The following is an 18817-nucleotide window of genomic DNA, read 5'->3' as shown; positions in this document are numbered from 1 at the left end:
TAAAAAGTAACAATTGAAAAAGATATTGGGATGGATTTTTTTTTTTGAAAAAAATAGAAACCATAAAGCATGTACTGTGAAGCACCGTCTGTACCTTTTTGAAGGGACTGTATGAAAAAAGTACAGATGAAAAAACGTATAATTAGTATAGGTTTTAATGTATATTGAACTCTCCAGGGACCAATTTAAAAAACGTATAATTGATAAAAACGTATAAAAGAGAAACGTATAAACGGTGCTTCACTGTATTTGCAATCATTTGTAAACTGTTTTGTGATTTGTTTCATTCTTTTTTTTTTTTTTTTGTCAAATAAATTCCCTACATTTCACTTTCAGTGTTTATGATATTGCCATAAAACCTGATGGATCTATGATAATCATTGCTTCTGGTACAAAGCTTTTAGTATATGATCCTGATGGAAAGCTTATACAACCTTTGAAAGGGCACTCGGGTACAGTGTACTGTGTTGGTTTTTCTAAAGATGGTTTAAGATTTGCATCCGGTGGAGCTGACAAGCAAGTGATCATATGGACCTGTAAGCTGGAGGGAATCTTGAGATATTCGTAAGCATTTAAATAGTTATTGATATTTACTATCTTAAATCTTAATGTGTTAAACATCATTTAGATTTCCTTGTCTACAAGTTGTTTCCTTTATTAAGTTGTAATTTTTATAGCATTTAGTGTTGTTCGCATTTGCTTTTGCAATATTAAAAGCAACTATATAGTTACTTTCTTGGAAATAAGGTATTTTTCTTCTTTTGTTAACTTTTTTTTTGTTGTTGTTGTTAGCAAATTAAGTCATGAGAATTTGTATCAATTCTAACATTTTTTTTCCTCACTTAGACATCATGATGCAGTCCAGTGCCTGGCATATAACCCTGTTTCTGATCAACTTGCTAGCTGTGCTTTTAGTGATTTTGGTAATTTTATTTTTATTTTGATAATCATTATCGACTTTTAACAGAAAATGTCAATGTTAAAAGTTTTTTAAGTTATTTTTTCGAAGAAAGATATTTTAATTTACTAATAGAGAAAACTCCAAGGACATCCCCCCTCCCAAAGTTCTCATTAAAGCACCTCTTATTACAAAGAAAAATACATATAATCAAATTAAAACTCATGAAGCAGGAGAAAAGGAGGAGGGGGGGGGGGGAGGTTTGGACGTATGTATGTAGTGGCATATTTTAATGAATTATTATTTAACATGTTAATTATTTTTAAAATTTATTTCCTTTTTGCTGAACATAAATATCAGTTGAAAGTGATATCGTACATAATGCTATGAGGATCAATATTGTTGCTCTGATACTAGAACATACCTTTTAGCATCTATGTGAAATGTTTTCACAAATAGATCCAAGAGCAAAATACTACTAAATTTGACATACCTCGCGGAAGCAGATCCCTGAACTGCAACACAATTCTTTTAAAATGGGAGCGGCAAAATTTCTGTAGAAACTCGGCAGATTTTCTGCAAATATCTTCTAACTAAAGCTGTAATTTTGCAGAAGTTCTGCACATTTTCTGCAGAGTTTTTCAAATTAAAAATAAATCTTAAACTTGTGCAAAATGTACAGTTTTATGCTTTGCTTGCAGAAACTTTAGATTGACTTTGAATTTGAACAAATCTGCAGAATTTCTGCAAAGTTGCATGTTAGATATTTGCCGAAAATCAGTTTTGACTACCTGCACAACCTGCTTTTATGCCCCTTAAGCACCCTGGAAGTTAAGTCCATAAATTATTGCTGATATAAGGCAAAATTTTTCCATTTGACATCTTTGTGTAGCCATCTCTTGTCCTCACTATTGGCCATGTGCTGTTATTCTGAGACAAAACACTGCTTCTCTTGTGATGAGGTACTTGGAATGCAGGGTTGGCAAGTTTTTGCCACAGGTGGAAAAAACCACTGTTTTTTCCGCCCAGCAAAAATAGAATTTGCATAGACAACGTATGTGTAGTTCTAAAACATATTTTTTATTCAGAAAACTAATAAAAAACATGAAACATGCTTTCATTAAAAAAAAAATCTAATTCTGGTTTTATTTGCTTTCTAGCTTAAGGGAGGTGGGGTTTTCAGCATCAAAAAATTCACTTTTTTTTACGAATTTTGTTTAGAAAATGGTTTGATTAAATTGATTAAAACCTTTTGTGCATTATTATGTATGGTTTTAAGAATATTGTATAAATTTTTTATCAAAAAATATCCGCAGACAAGCCGGTGACAGAGCTTTTCCCAGAGCACCTTTGCATAAAAATGATTTGCAGTGTTCACTGTATCTCAGTTGACATTTATCTGAAATCAAATTTTATTTGAATTTAGTCAAATTATTAATTAATTCTCCCCCTACATTCTCAGATATTTTTTTGTTTGACTTTAAAATTTTTGGCGGCCATTTGAAGTTAAAAGTGCTATTTTTCATGAAAAATTCGGCAATTTTGTTTGTGAAAAACGCATTAAAATAAATAAATAAATAAATAAAACTCAATGTAGGTGGGCAGTTTTTTATATGAAGAATGTGTGTACAAAATTTGAAATGGATTGGTTAATTCGTTTTGAAATGGGAGTGAACACCGACTTTGAAAAGCCGGTTTTGAGAAAAACGCGTTTAAAGTTTCAAAAACTAAAAGGCATCTATTCCAGCTCCATAGAGGACAGTCCCTGTAGCAACTTCTATTTCCTAAGCATTTTCCATTTTCATTATTTATTTATATTATATTTAATTAACCCCAAGCAAGCAGTATTGACATTCTGAGCTTCCGCAACTGACAGAGCAGCTGCATTCTTCGGCAGCTGTCGGAACTACAGTTTGGAGGAGCTGAATACTTGATAACTTCGAGAATTTTGCTTGAAAGGACTTGAAATTTTTGGAATATATTTTTGAAATGTTTAACTACGAAAGGAAACAAAAAAGAAAAAAATCACTTTTATGAAACTGCGAAACCCTCCCCCCTCCCCTTCAGTGTCATAGCTAGGGTGGGGCAGAGGGGACCGTTTGCCCTTGGTGGCTTGTTTTTAGGGGCAGCTCTTTGATGAGAAAAAAATCTAAATAAGAAAATCATACTTTAAATCTATTGCTCTAGGCAGAGAAAAAAAAACCTTTTGAAACGTGATATTTTGGTATGACTACTGTGCTTCTGTGTTCAAATCAGAAATATTTCCGTAGTGAGTCCCTGAACCTTCCTCATTCCCTTAACATCCTCTAAAATTGACTTAAATTATATTTTTAAAAATTCGGAAAATATTCTAGAGAAGACATTTTAACGTCAACAAAGGTTAAAATTAACTTCATTTTTGATGAAGATTCGGCGGAGAATCCCCCTCTCCGCCCCCAAAAAAAACATTACTTTTAACTATGTTTTTTTTTAATGAAAATTTAGAATATTTCTCTGGGACAGGCACCTGACATCCCTCACCCCCCTCCACTACACATTTTTTTTTTTTTTTTGTGGGAAGAATGCAGATTGAATTCTTTCCTTTTTTTCTTAAATAAAGTTTGAAAATTTAAATTCAATAACTTTCGATGGTTTAATGTATTAGATATGTCTTAAAAAAGAGCGAAAGATAAAAGGCACCGCTCCAGGTGGCAAAAACTAGCTATGCCGCTGCTCCCCCCCCCCCCATAAACAAATGTATTATTTAACTTGCATGAAGAAATCAATATTTCAAAAAAAATTAGTTTCAAATTTTTTAAACAAGAAAGTAAAATTAACAATTTGTACTTAATAGAAGAAAATATTTGTTAACTTATAATGTAAAGATGATTGTTTTATAGAGCTGGAGATGTAAAGGTAGATTTTATGCCTTTCTCAGTTACTTTCCTTGGGTATTTATTTCCCCACAAAAGAAAACAAAATGCATTATTTCTTTAGAGGAAAAAGTCCTAATATTTTTTTGTATTATTAAACTACTTTCTGTCTAAATTAAATAGCTTGAAAATTGAAATAAAAATAGAAAACTCTTGACAATTTATATTTTTTATAATGTTGGTTGTTTGGGCGGCAAAATGTTATTTTTTCCAGGTCTATGGCAGAAACTGGTAAAAAAAACCTAGTAAAAGTTTTACAAAAACTGACTGTGTTATAGAAATGTAGAAAGAAACAATACAACTGTTTACATAACCTAATTAAAACTGAAATCAAAACAGAAACAATTTAGACTTCATAGACTAGACTATGATTTTTCTTAATTTATCGTATTTGATAATGTTCTAAAAATAAATTTATAATGTACGAATTAGTCTTCCAAAACATTTTGGTCAAATAATTTTATCTAACAGAACATCAGAAAAGCTTTGGAGTGAATAGATATTGTAAAATAAAACAAAAATCTCATGAAAAATATGTACAGTACATGCAAAACTAGAATAAAACATCATACACTTGCTGAGATAATATGTACACTATCAAGGAAATGAGTGATACATCATTAAACTGAACTGTCTTCATTTTTATTTTAGGATTATGGTCGCCAGAGCAGAAGAGTGTATCAAAACATAGAATAGGTTCACGTGTTTCAAGCTGCAGCTGGACATCTGATGGTATGATACTAGCACTTGGTCTTGTTAGTGGTTGTATATCTTTACGTGCCAGGGTAAGTTTCTAGTTGCTTAATGATTACTTAATTCTAAACAAAATGCTTTCATTGCAAGAATTTACCATTTATGTTAACATACTAAACAAAGTATTAATTTTATCTAGTGTTGTTTAATCAGTAGAAGACCTTGTGTCTAATTTAAAAGTGCTTATTTTGTTTTCGTTGTAATCAAAGTAAATTTGGAAAAATAAAAAATTTTGGTCTGTGTCGGGTCAATCCATTCAGACTCGACAGATTGTTGTGCTCAACCATTTTAATGTTTTTTGAAACTCATATCCCTAAAAGCTGCATACGACAGGTGTTTAAAGCCACTTTTATTTTTTCTCTAATCTTGACTTTTGATTTTTTTAGTGGTGATCAAAAGTCATTTTTGTAGTCAAAAATGGGACTTTCAGACCATTTGCATTTTGGCCAAAATCTAATTAAATTATATTTATGGCAGTTTAACTACAAGAAAAGACGAAAAAGGAAAAAATAATTTTTTTTTAAAGTGCAAAACCTTATCCTTCTCTTATATGTTATGTGTTTATGTCATCGTTAAAAAATGTTGTATGATTTCTAGAATGGGGATGAAAAAGTGAAAATTGAAAGACCAGGTGGTTCAATAGTTTGGTGTGTTTCTTGGAGCCCAGTAAAGTATGAGTTATGTTTTATGTCTTGATACATATTGTATTCAGTCATTATACAAAATTTGTAAGATTAACTGCTTAAATCACTTTTCTCTAATTAAACAAAATCTACTTTTATATTTGTTACCTTTTATGTAGAAATCTTTCATACTCTCTGATTGATTTACATAGCTAACTGGTTAATAATTCGCTAAGAAATATAATTTGTCTTGTTCAAAGCTGCAAATGAAGGTGGCTTTTTCTTTAAAAAAAAAATCTGGTCTTTTTTAGCTTTTAAAATAATATACTGTACTATTGACCTCTAGGCATTTTAATAATCTAACTAATAACATTTTAATAAAACAACATTTTTGCTGAAAGTAGAATGATAAAAGGAATATATACACAAAAACTGCAAGTCATTTCAAACAGCTTAAAAAATCCTTATGCTTTTGTTGGATCCCAAGCGGATGTCTTTAGCATTGAAAATGGCTTCCTTGTAACCTAAAAAAATTTATTCAATAATGTGCCACGTGTAATGCCTTATTATTGTTTTTTTTAATCAGTCTTTATGTGTATTTGAGCAGCAGAACTAAGTTCTGCATTAATTAAAAATCATAATTTTGATTTCTGCTCTCTATAGATCCTGCTAGATTAGCACTTTAATATATATAAAATAAAAACTCAATGACACAAGTCAACTTTTGTTTACTTCATGTGTAGTGACATGTGATATCTTGAAAAACATTTATTTCTAATAATTTTAATTACATCGAACAAAATCAAGTTTCTAATATGATTTTCTTCCTTATTTTGTAATGTAGATTTCTACATAATAAGCAAATTTTGACCCTATTTTGTACAATTTAACATTGCAATAACAATTTAATTTATATTGTCGATATAAATAATTTTTATCCAATATGTTTTGAAAGAGAAAAAAGATTTTAGTTAAAGTCGACTTTTTTTGGCCAGGTTAAAATCAGAAAGCCCTATTTCAAGTACTTCCTTCTTTTAATAACCAAGTACTTCCAAAACCCTAAAAATAATAAATTACTATTTCTGGCTACTTTATATAGCATTATTCAGTCTGCCAGAAATTCTATTTAATCAATCCAAATATTCTTAAATTGTATTTTAATAAACACTAGTCTAAAGGTGTTATTGTCATTGTTAACTTTTCTTTGAAATTTTTTTTAAAATGCAATTTTTATTGTCTATTATTTAGGGATAGCAATGGAGACCAAGTACTTGCTGTTGCAGACTGGAATCAGACTTTATCCTTCTATAATGTTTCTGGAAAACAGGTATCTACATCTGAATTTGGCTATGTTATCAATTCTTTCATTAATAATCTGAGAGTAAACTCTATTCTGATTTTAAGAAGTTGTCAGTTTATTTATTAGTAGTTACAATTTTTGACTTGACCCCGGAAAACAGCAGATGCTTTAGCTTAATAGTTGTGAACAGCAAACCATCTTCCTAAAATACATGTATTTTTGTAAAATTCAGAAGAGTGAGGTACTGACTACTCTTATAATCAAAGATTTTTAACAGAATAAGAGAAAATAATGAACTCTGCACTGTGTAATTCTGAAAGTTAATATTTTGAAGGTAGCAATAAATTCGGTGATTTATTTTACTGTGCATTATAATATTTGCTGTATTGATATTTTGCAGTTCAAAAAATTTAAGGAAAAACTTCTCTTGAAATATCTGTTTTTTGTTGCTGCAATTGTGAGAAAATTGTATTAATGGGGGGGGGGGAAATCTCTGTAAATACATTTGTTTTTCCATACTAGAGCCCCCCCCCCCCCACACACACAAAAAAGCCACATAGGTGACAGCACAAGTTTATGCAGTCACAATCAAAACTGAGCAGTGAAATTCCACATCTTTAGCAATAAAAGTAAGAATAATAAAAGTTATAATTAATCCATCAAAAATCTGACAAGTACCTGTCAGATTTTTGTGCTGGATTTTCATAGCAAATCTTCCAATCAATGCTGCTATTGTCGGAAATATTTAAATTTGGTTCATATGAAAATTTAAGAATGCAAATTTGATAAAAGTATTTTTATTGCTCAGTTATTAATTGTTCATTATTAGCTAGTAAAGGTATAATAATCTTCTGGAATGAAACTTTAATGTACTGTACTGTAAAATACAAGCAAAAGCAGGCGTTTCATTAAAAACATTTTGTCGCAAAATGATTTAGGAACTGAAAAGTTCTTAAATCCTTGTGAAGTGCTTTATAGATCAATGATACACTATGAATCAAAATGTAAACTAGAATCAATCAAACATGATAATTCTGAAACTTGGAACATTGAAAATATGATGACTGAACTACATACGAACAAATGATCTTACGTTTGAAAAGCATTGTCCATATGAAGTACAGGCAAAACAGTGAAGTGTTTAAAGTAATTTAACAAATTTGTATTTTCAATCGTTATTTTATAAGTGCTTCAGGTGTTTAGCCCCCTCCCCCTCCCTGTTCAAAATATCTTTGCCATAAAATTTAAATTTGCATACTCAAGGTTGCCACGCCACAGGGAAACCTGAAGAAACAGGGAAAATACAGGAAATTTAAAAATCAACAAAAAAACAGGGAAAATACAGGGAATTTTTAAAAATTTCTCAAAAATCTGGAAAACGCAGGGAATTTTTGAATTGGATTAGCAAAATCAATGCTCAAATATATAAACTACTGAAATAAATAAGAAAATATTTTTGTATGTTAATATTAATAAAGTTCATAAAAAAATTAAAATAATAAAAAGGTACTTCACTTAAAGTTATTTTCTTGTTTTAGTAAATTTTAAAATATCTATCATAAAAGCAAAGAATACTTATTGTTTAATCTGACATGCATCCTGAATTTTATGCTAGTTTAATTTAGAGAGCATGAGTTTCGTCATCAATATTCATTGTTCTGCTTAACTTTTGCACTTTTATCTTTTTAGCTGCAAGCAAGGGCGCCCATATAGGGGGGCAAAGGGGGCTCAAGCCCCCCCCTTTGAAATGAGAACTTCCTTGCTTTTAGTGCTTTTCCATTGCAAAAATGTATAAAAATTTCTTTTCCACCCATTAATGAATAAGTTGTTAAAAATATCAAATTTTAATGTCTCTAATCTGTACTGAAATCAGTTTCCATGGGGAACTTATTCTGCTAAACCATGGGGAAAATTTTTGAGCCCCCCCCCCCCCCTTGAAATTTTGCTCATGGGCGCCCTTGGCTGCAAGTAATGAATGGTTACGAAAAGGCTTTTTTTTTCTTGTATAAAAAGTTAAATATATTTACAATCACATACATCAATATTTTTTTCAGTTAAGAAATTTTTCCCCTTATTTTATATTTTTATTTGATTTTTTTCCCCCTGTGATTGTGATGAAACTATAAGGATATTAATGTTATTTTTTAAATATCAGTGTACGCTTGTTTGTAATGTTTTATATAGGGAAAACACAGGGAATTTTTTTCCCCAAAATCGAGTGGCAATCCTGATACTTTGCACTTGAAACAAGTTCTTTGTCTCTCTGGTTGTGTCTGTGCTTGTAATTGTTTGCCTTGTCTTTTACCTTTCTGTGATGCAACAGAAATATTCAAAAATGTTGAAAGCTAAAGTTAAAACATAACTCACGTTTTTTACATTTTATGTGCTCCACTCAGTTTGGTGTCATGTCTTTCAGGTTTCTGACAGGAAATGCATCATAAGAATATTGATTCTTCCATAATTAATTTTTTTTCTATGCCCATATATTTTACTGATCATTTTTTTCTCTGTATTATCAACTGAGTGAGATTTCACTATAAATGTTAAAGAAATGCAAGATTAATTTCAGGAAATGCCGTGTTAATTCTGTCTATGAGATATTACTAATGCAGTTTTTGATTAAGCAAAAAAGCCTTTTTATTGTTGATAATTCGAACATGCTTTTAACTGCTTAAAAACTTTTGGATGTAAGAACACTTTTCTTGTGTGTCCAATTGCATGTTCTGGAGCTACTTTTTTTTTTTTTAACTGTTTATTTATATTCTCTTATTTCTTTATTTGGAAATTCGTCATTGTTTTATACAGATGTGCCCATCTTCTCCCAGCGCAATGGTGCACCTCTCTCAAATGGTACCAAACAGCCCGTAGAGATTTTCAAAAGTGCAATTTTATCACATTTTCAGAATTTTTCAAGAATATCTGCAGCTACCTAAAATAATTTGTTTTCAATCAATACAATGATCTTAAAAAAAATAATTTTTATGTAGAATTCATGCCTTAATCTTTTAAACTAGAACTTCCTTAATGAAATTTCTGGAAAACAAGCATATTTTTATTTTCAAAAATAGTTTTTCATTAACATGCACCTAAACGGCAACCAAAGTTTGCTTTGGGTCTTATTAAAAGCACAAAGTTTTCATATTATAAAAACCGATAAAAATAAAAACTGATGCTTTACTTAAGTTCTGGTCAGAAAGCCAAATTAAAGACTATAATGTAAAAACAGACTTTAGAAAATATAGGATCACATACCTGCCCTGGTTTTACTCCACTGGTTTTTCCAGGAGATTCCTGGAGTTTGATCATTTCTCTTGATTGTATATATGATGTAAAGAGTAGTTGGTTGTACTAAGAAGAATTATAAGAAACCCCTATTCTTCCCTAAATAGCAATAAAAAATCCGTCGTAATCAAATACAGGGGTATCCCTTGTATAACACGGTTATTTCTTTCCGTGTAGTATCGAAACCGTGTTATACGAGACTTTTTTATAAATGTTTTTTTTTCACTCATTTTTTAACCTAATTAATCATGTTAATGCGTAACATATTATATTGAAACCATGTTCCATGTTACATCGAAACCGTGTTATACGAGACCTTGAAATAATGTAAATCAAAGAATGTGTACCGTGTTATATCGAAACTAAGTCATAAGGTGCAAAGTTTATAATAGCTGAAATTTCAGTTCAATAGAACATACAAATGAAAACTGGCAAGCAGAACATACAAAGACCCACTGATTTCAAACTAAGAGTTGTAATAAACGATAAAACTTAATTATTTTACATACTTCAAATTAAAACTGTTATGCGCAAGGAAAAACTTCATCCGCTTTTCTTTCTGTACTAAGAACAAAACGCATTCCATAAGAAAAAAAATCTGAACTTTTTTGTAGCAATAAAGTTCATGTGAGCAACAACAACAAAGCAAAATTTAATGTAAAATAAATAGAAGTATTCTATTTATTTTATTTCATGTTTTATTTCAACTACATTTTTTATTTATCGTTTGTCAAATTTAGCTTATGTTTAATCCAGTGTTATTTTCTTACAATGCATTGGAAACAAAATAATATTCACCTTTTTGCTTTTAGAACTCTGATTAGAAAAATCAAGTATGTATTTATAATTTAAAAGTTAGTGTCATATGGGGAAACTAAACTTTTGATCTCAAGACAGACAATTTTTCGTAAAATGTTCATAAAAACAAAATAAAAACTTATTACATTTGTTATCATACATTTTTCAACAGTGTACTAAACAAAAATTAAATTCCTTCTTTTAAATTTTGTGTTATATCAAAACTGTGTAATTATGAATTAAAGTTTGAACTGTATAATAGAAGTTCAACCGTGTTGTAGAAGTACCGTGTTATATGAGCCTGTACTGGATTTTTTAATCACCTACTGGATTTTTCCCAGTAAATGTTGGCAGGTATGCTGATCATTAAACCATGACATTGACCAAAAAATGTTAGTTTTTATACTTCCTTTAACAATAATTTCCAAATTAGAAGGGGAAAATATGAAATTTAGGATTGCATTCAATTTTTGCATTTTAATCACACATAGACCTTCTAAAGGAAAAAAAAAACCCTTCAGAGTAAGTAAACATTTGCAAAGAATTAGATGCAAAATTTTTGTGATCAAAACTTCATTATTGTGACTTTTTTGTTACTTTGGTGACTGATTTTTAAATATTTCTTACATTTTCAGAATATTCATAATTTGTGGACATCCTGTGTTTTGTTTAAAGCAACTGCAATTCATTATCAGAAGAAATTTTTGAAATTTTACTTAAGAAAGCAACCATAAACTTTTATACATGTTTTTCGGCTTAATGAAAATTCAAAGAGGTTGTCTAATAATCTAGCAAAGAGCTTGATAATGAATGTGGGGGAAGGGGCATATCCAATTTACTAAACAATTGTCAGCCCTTTTAATGCATACAATTTTTTTCAAATTGATATTAAGTTGTTAGTAATATGCAAAATTCATTAATCAGTATTTTAAGTACTGGTGAAATATTTGAGTATGCTGTATATTGTGATTTGGATTAAAATTTCAAATGTTTCCTCTAGATTGGCAGAGAAAGAGCTCTTGGTTATGATGCACTGAAGTTAAGCTACTTTTCTAATGGTGATTATATTTTGATAAGTGGTGCAAATAAGAAGTGCTCATTATATACTAAAGAAGGAGTATTTGTTGGATTTATTTCTCAGCAAGACTCATGGGTTTGGTGCTGTGCTGCAAGAGATGATTCCACCCAAGTGGTAAGATGTACACTAAATCTCAATTTCTCATGATTTCCCATTCATGACCGTTTTCTATTTTAAAAAATTATTGATAAAGTTTGGTTAAGAGGAGAGGTCATTTTTATATTGAAATGAGCTTCATCTTTAACATCTTAGATGACAAATTTTTATTTTATGATGAGCATCAAAAAATATCCTTCTGTACAAATTTTGCGGAACTTGATGAAGCTATTGTTTAGCAATTAAACTGAGAAAAAATAACCTTATATTATTACAATGTTTTTGTTTTTTTTTTTTTTTTTTGAATTTTTGTTGCTTAATATTTAAACTATCATCTCTACAGCACAGATTGTTTTTTTTTAACCAAAACTGAATTAATTGACTGATTGAATTATGAAATTAGTGTTTGAAAAGAGTTTGACCTGTAGCCATGTTATTTTTTTACCATTTTATATGTAAAGTGGTTAATTTAGGTGGTCCCTTCAAATGCAATGTTTTAGAAGTGTTATCTAATCGCAATCACTTTTGCATTTGTTTCTGGATTGATATCCATGATGCTAATGATGACCAGTGCAACAAGGAAAAAACTAACACTGCGGAGTATTTACCATCTGGTGGAGGAATTTGAAGACTTGCTACATACCAGGTGCATTAGAGCACCTACTAGTTCGATTGTAACTGCCATCTAAACTTGGATCTAATTTTGAGGGATTCTTTGTAAGCTTACACATGATAAAATGAGAAAAAAATGACATTTCTCAATTAATTGCCACAATACTGTATTATGTCTCGATTAGGTGGTTTTGGTTTATGCTGTATTTTGATGGAATGTAACTTGCAAGTAAAACGTGGGTCAACTGTAATTATGTTGCTTTATCCATAATAAAGGACATTTCTAAGTATACTTCTTAATTGAGCATGTGTTGTTCACCCTCAAAAAATTACCAAGAAATTCACTATTCCCTTGCCTTCACTCAAACCAATCCGCTTAAAACCTTTTTTCCAAATAACCATTAATTAGCCTTCGGCTTGATGACATTTTATCTATCTTGAAAAATGTTGCTCTTTCTTTTTGAAACAATGATTTAGAATGAATTAAGACATATACCTCTTCATGCATAATCACATATATGGCATTCTAAACTCTTGCAGGTCTTGTTAAACTCTTTGAACATATCAGATTTGAATGGTGCAGAAAATTTATTCTGCTGTAGAAAGAGACTATTTATACATTGTAACAATTGAGAAAGTGGGTAGAATCAAATTTGTTTTTTGTTCTACAAATGCATGAATTTTATAAAAAAGAAGTATGGTAATTAGATAATTTAAATCAAGACCTAAAGTTTATAATAAAGAAAAATAACATTATAGTGAATCTTAATAACAGAGGCTAACTAATTTTAATAGCATTTATTGTGATCACAGTTAGTGGAAACACTTTTTGCATTCTATATAAGTATAAACATTCAAAAATAGTGGTTTTCATCAGATTTAGCATTACTTAAATTAAAATCATAGCTTAAAAGAAAGTAAATTTTTCTTACATGTTCTTGTATCTTACTTTAGAGTAATATTTTATTGTTTCTGTTTTATACCATACAGGCCATTGGCACCCAGGATGGAATTGTTGCTTATTATGATGTTGGATTTTCAACAGTTCATAGCCTTTATCGTGATCGGTATGCATTTCGTCAAAACATGACTGATGTAGTTGTTCAGCATTTAATAACTGAAGACAAAGTTGTTGTAAAATGTAGAGAGTTGGTCAAAAAAGTAGCAATTTATAAAGAACGTCTAGCAGTTAGTAGCACATTTTTTCCTTAAAAAAATATCAATCAATTTCTAGTTCATAATTTTGTTTGGCATAACACAATCCTTTCTTTACAGATACAAATGCCAGAAAGAATCAATATTTATGAAGTTTCGAATGATTCTTCTGATATGCATTACAAAATCAAAGAAAAGATCAACATGAAAGTGGAATGCACATTATTAGTTGTTTGTGCTGAGCACATAGTTTTATGTCAGGTTAGTATGTTAAATACATCGTGTTTCAAAATGATATGAATACAAAGTTTTTCATGCATAAAAAAGAGAAAACATTGTTACGAGATAAATTTTAGATTAATGAATATTAGAAATGTAACAACTATTTTTGTTTTATAGCAAAATATAATTCAGACAAGCATATTTATATAAAGAAAACTGCAGTTTTCTATTTGCACATTTTGCATAATGATATTAACACGGACCAAAAATGTGGATTAGTAGTCACTAAATGCACTAAATTCTATGATTTGTATGAAAACACGGTCACACGTTAATCAAAACCTAGCCTTTTGATGTAATATAATTTATTTTTTAATTAATTTATTAGTTGCATATTCATTTTGTCTGGATGTACATAAGTCAGTCAGACAGTTAGTTGCACTTCTTCGTAAATCTGTTCCGTTTAAGACAATTTCGATGAAATTCTGTGGCAATACTTCAGACATGTACCTTTATTGTGTGAGTAGCAACTACCCCAAGACAAGTTCAGTTTTTCTGATTATCAGTTGCAAACATGTCTCAATAGATGCAAGTAATGTCCAAATTGGAGATGTCCTTGCAGTGATTCAATTTTGTGGGCGAAAAGCTCCAACGGCACTGAAATTTATAGGAAGTAGCTTCGATGTTTTTGGTCCCAAAAAACAGGAACTTTCAAAGTGATGATGCCATTCGGATGACGAAGTGAAAGCTGAAACCCAACAATGGTTATCGGACATTGGACAGGATTTCCTTGCAGAAGGCATTGAAAAACTCATACCACTCCTCGACAAATGCTTAAATAACGAAAGTGGTTATGTTGAAAAGTAGATTTTGAATGGAACTTTAAGATAATAAATTTATTGTAAAATTTCAATCCTTTTTTTTTTGTTTTCTTGAGCAATGCAACTAACTTTCTGACTGACCCTCGTATTATGTGACATTTTTGTACTTCACCTCAGAAGAGTATTTTCTGATCTTGATATCACAAAATTATTAGGTCTTCATATCATTTTACAGCCCAATGTATTTATAAGTGAGTAAGGATGTGCGTACAAAAAAAAAATGTCTGCTTAGACAACTTTCACAAAAAGCATTTTGAAAAAAATAAACTCTCAGAAAATATTTTAGTATGAAAATTGACCATTCACAAAGTAGTTTATTTTAAAAATTCACCTTTCTCTCTAATTTTCCTTGGAACTGATGTGATATACCCCACTCTTGGCGACTTTTTCCTGTTGGCGCCAAGAAAGCGTCGCCAAAAAAACTATGTATGATGACATATGTCACACATCGTTTTTAGCGATGCTTTTTTTAGCGCCAACAGGAAAAAATCAGATATAAAAACATGATAAAAGCACTTCAGAACACAATATATATAAAAACAACATAAAACCACAACAAAAAACATCACGAATATACGCTTCAAAAATACCAGAAACTAGAAAGGTTTTGTACACAAAGAACAATTACTAGAAAGTATTTAAAATGCTTAAATTGACAAATTACTATAACAGCTCACCAATGAAATATGTACCAATAGAAATAAAAGCTATTTTCCAACATGCATTTCATCGAACAAAAACTTTTCTCATACTCTGCTAAAAAAGAGCACAGCAATTCAAATCGCGATATTTAAAGCGGAAAACATCCCCAAAATCTATAACTATTCAGCCCCATAACTATTTCAGCCAAAAAAGCGCTTAGTTACTCAAATTTCGATGTATGAAAAGTAGAAATTTCTCAACAAAACATCCTAAACATAAACAATACAAAAATACCATACATTTATTTGCTATACAGACATGCTCTCAAAATACCTATTATATTTTACATAAAATAACACCTTTATATTTTTATAAAATGCTGAAGTCAACTTATTTTCAGAAATTCAGTACCTAAAGGAGGTACGGTAATAGAATATGTCTAAATAATTTGTGGCATCGATAAGAATTAACTTTTAGAACAAAATAACCGTACTATTTTTGTAAAATTAATTTACATACAGTAAAAATAAAGTTAAAAACTACAAGAACCCCTCAAGGATTTGTAAAATACAAAGAATTTCGGAAGTGAGAGTTTTTTTTCTTGAATTCTAAAATAAAAAACTTACTTTTTATGGTATAAATCCTCACACTCAGGCCAAAACAAAACATCATATGACAATGGCACGTTACAGATACACACCACGTTGGAGTTAACTTTTAATTAACGTTCAAGTTTGAAGAAACTGGCATTTTCTAATGTTTTTACTTCAAAACACAAATACTGAATTACAACTAACACAAAATAAGCTTTCCTGTAAGGTATATTGCACGAAACAACACGTATCTCTCCAGCGGGAAACCGAGTAAACAAGTTTGAACAAGATTGCCTTCGCGTTGCCAAACACAGGTTAGTTTCACCAGGGATGCCATGCTTAAAAAATTATTGCCTCATTGGCGAGAAAAATATTTCAATTTTGTGCAAAAAATTGGATGTTGCCAAATGGGGGGGTATATCACATCTGTACCTTTTCCTTTTTAAAATGGACCCTTTACCAAATCTTTTCGCTGAAATTTGGACTTCAAAGTTTGCAAGTCATTTTGCAACCCTTCCTCAGTGGATTTTAAAAAGCAGTATCAATGTTTGTTTTTTTTTTACATTTTTTATGTCAGAAAGCATTTAATCAATTTTCAAATCTGATAGCAATTAGCCATCTGTAAAATTAATGCTAATAAAGGCTTAGTAACATTTTCATCAAAGCTAACCTGTAAAAGGCAAATTTTGCTCAACTGTGATTGTTAACTCACTAATACAGTTCATTAATTTTTCTCAGAAATTTTCTCTTCTTCCCTCCTGAAATGACAATTTTTTCACTTGAACCTGTCCCTCACATTCAGACTGTTTATTACTCTCACTTAAAAGTGTTTCTCTTGCAAGGTTTGACTCTTAAAGCAGGCCTGTGACATATGATCAATGTAAAATCTTAGAATCAGTTCAAATTCTATAGATTTAAGATTTTTGCATATTGCATCTAGTTAATTCTTTTCCTCATTCAGAAGCAAGTACAATTTTCATAAACATTTCATTTTTTAGTCCAAAAGCATTATCTGAAACTGGATTTGCTATTTTTCTTCTCCATTCAGCAATGATTGCATTTAAATTGCTGATATATATGTAACCTTATCAGATTCAGATAATATATACAGGGTGATTATAATTAAAGTTCCACTTCAAAACGCTGTAAAAATAAAACCACTGGTCAGAATGACCTCAAATTTCAACGGAATATTATCAGAGAAGGGGGAAAACGTATGACAGAAGAAAAATAAATAGTTCGAATTTTTAGCAATAGATGGAGTTGCAAGTGTCAGAATATGTAAATCAAAACACCTGTCATGCGCCCGACTCATTGAAGTTGTTATAAAAATGACAAATACACATTTTTTTCCTCATTTCGCATCTGAGAAGTTCACTATGACAGTCTCAATGAAACACCTGGCCGTCCCGATCACCTGATCTTAACCTGTGTGACTTCTGGATATGGGGCTATCTGAAAGCTGTTGTGTTCAGTGCTCCGATTGCAAACTTTGCTGAGCTGGAGGCATGCATTGCGCAACACATTCTAAACATGAACCCGGAAACACTTCAATCAGTCATGGAACATGCTGTTTCTTGATTTCAACTTGTTACAGAAAACGTTGTACATTATATTGAACATCTTTTGTGCCAGTCTCCCGAAAATTATTAAAGACCGATTTGATTTTTACTGATGCTTTTTATGCGGTTTTTGGCCTCAGGACAATTAAAAACCACTTTTTCCCATCCAATGTGATATGACTTTTCCATGTTGGATGGGTTTACTTAACTAACAGTATCACACCAATACCCTTGTGCACGCTGGTGTTTTAACGTATAGTTTACACCTTAGGTAATATTTTTTGATTTATTTGTCATTTGTAGTAGACCACTATTAAATATGATGCTTACAGCGCCATCTATTGCTAAAGTTCCAACTATTTATTTTTCTTCTGCCATCAAGTTCCCCCCTTCTTCGATAATATTCCATTGAAATTTGACATCATTCTGACCAGTGGTTCTATTTTTATAGCGTTTTGAAAATTGAACTTTAATTATAATCACCCTGTATATATACATTTTTAATTATCTTTAGACAAACTGAAAATCAACTATTAACTTTAACATACAAACAATATTTTGACATAAGAAGATATTTGTATATAAGGAATGTGTTTCATGTATTTTTCAAAAGCAGCTACATTGTTTATCTTTTAAATATATCTAATTAAATAATGGGATCTTAGTTTAGAAAAGGGCCCCCCTCTCTCTCTGATCTTTTAAAAACTTTCGGGTAGTTTTTTACGTACTCAATGTGACTAATGCAAGTCTGATTGCCTGAGTTCAAAAATATTTACTCTAGTATTTACAGTTAATATTTATATGTTATTTGAGAAATGGTAGGCTAATTAGCCCTCATTTGAAATATATTGTTCAGTTTTGGTTTTTTTTATCTTGACTAACATAATAAAATTGGAAAGTAATTCAAAAGAGGAGTACTTTGTTACTGAATACATTTTTCAAATTTATAATTATAATACTTAATATGTGTAGTTTTGAGCTAATAAGATTCATAAGGGACTTGATGCAGTTATAAAATATACTAAACTGGATTATGTTGATCTGCTGAAATAGCAAACCAGAGGTCATTGTTTTGATCTTTTCAAATCTTAAGCTAATCTTGAAATGAAGAAAAGCTACTGCTTTAATAAAACTTTCGACTTTTGGAATACTTTACTTGAAGCAACTGTTGCATGCAACAGTGAATAGTTTTAAGCAGGCTCTCGATCTTCATTGGGGGTTCATAAGTTGATTAAAACCAGTCTTGCTGGTCATTACTTTTGTATTTATTTGATATTAGTGCATCAAACTATTTTGTAATATGCATGCAAATCACATTGGACCGAATTTTCTTAGTACTAGGATACTTAAGGTTTATAAGATAAATATTGTTCCAAAAACTTGACTGCTGCCATTCAGAATACGTTCCTA

At 30.4% G+C, this 18817-nt stretch overlaps 1 protein-coding gene across 1 annotated transcript in view; it reads left to right on the top strand.

Annotated features, from left to right (window-relative positions):
• The window catches only part of LOC129231244 (intraflagellar transport protein 122 homolog), an 87699-nt gene that overhangs the window by 7077 nt on the left and 61805 nt on the right, over positions 1-18817 (top strand). The window contains 8 exon segments of the mRNA XM_054865522.1: positions 337-564; positions 847-923; positions 4462-4595; positions 5161-5234; positions 6435-6513; positions 11567-11758; positions 13343-13540; positions 13628-13768. Coding sequence (XP_054721497.1) covers positions 337-564; positions 847-923; positions 4462-4595; positions 5161-5234; positions 6435-6513; positions 11567-11758; positions 13343-13540; positions 13628-13768 — 1123 coding nt within the window.

This window comes from Uloborus diversus, chromosome 10 (assembly GCF_026930045.1).
Source record: "Uloborus diversus isolate 005 chromosome 10, Udiv.v.3.1, whole genome shotgun sequence".
Classification (NCBI taxonomy): Eukaryota; Metazoa; Arthropoda; class Arachnida; order Araneae; family Uloboridae; genus Uloborus; species Uloborus diversus.
Note: the sequence above shows the minus strand (reverse complement) of the source record. Positions and strands in the feature narration are given on the sequence as shown.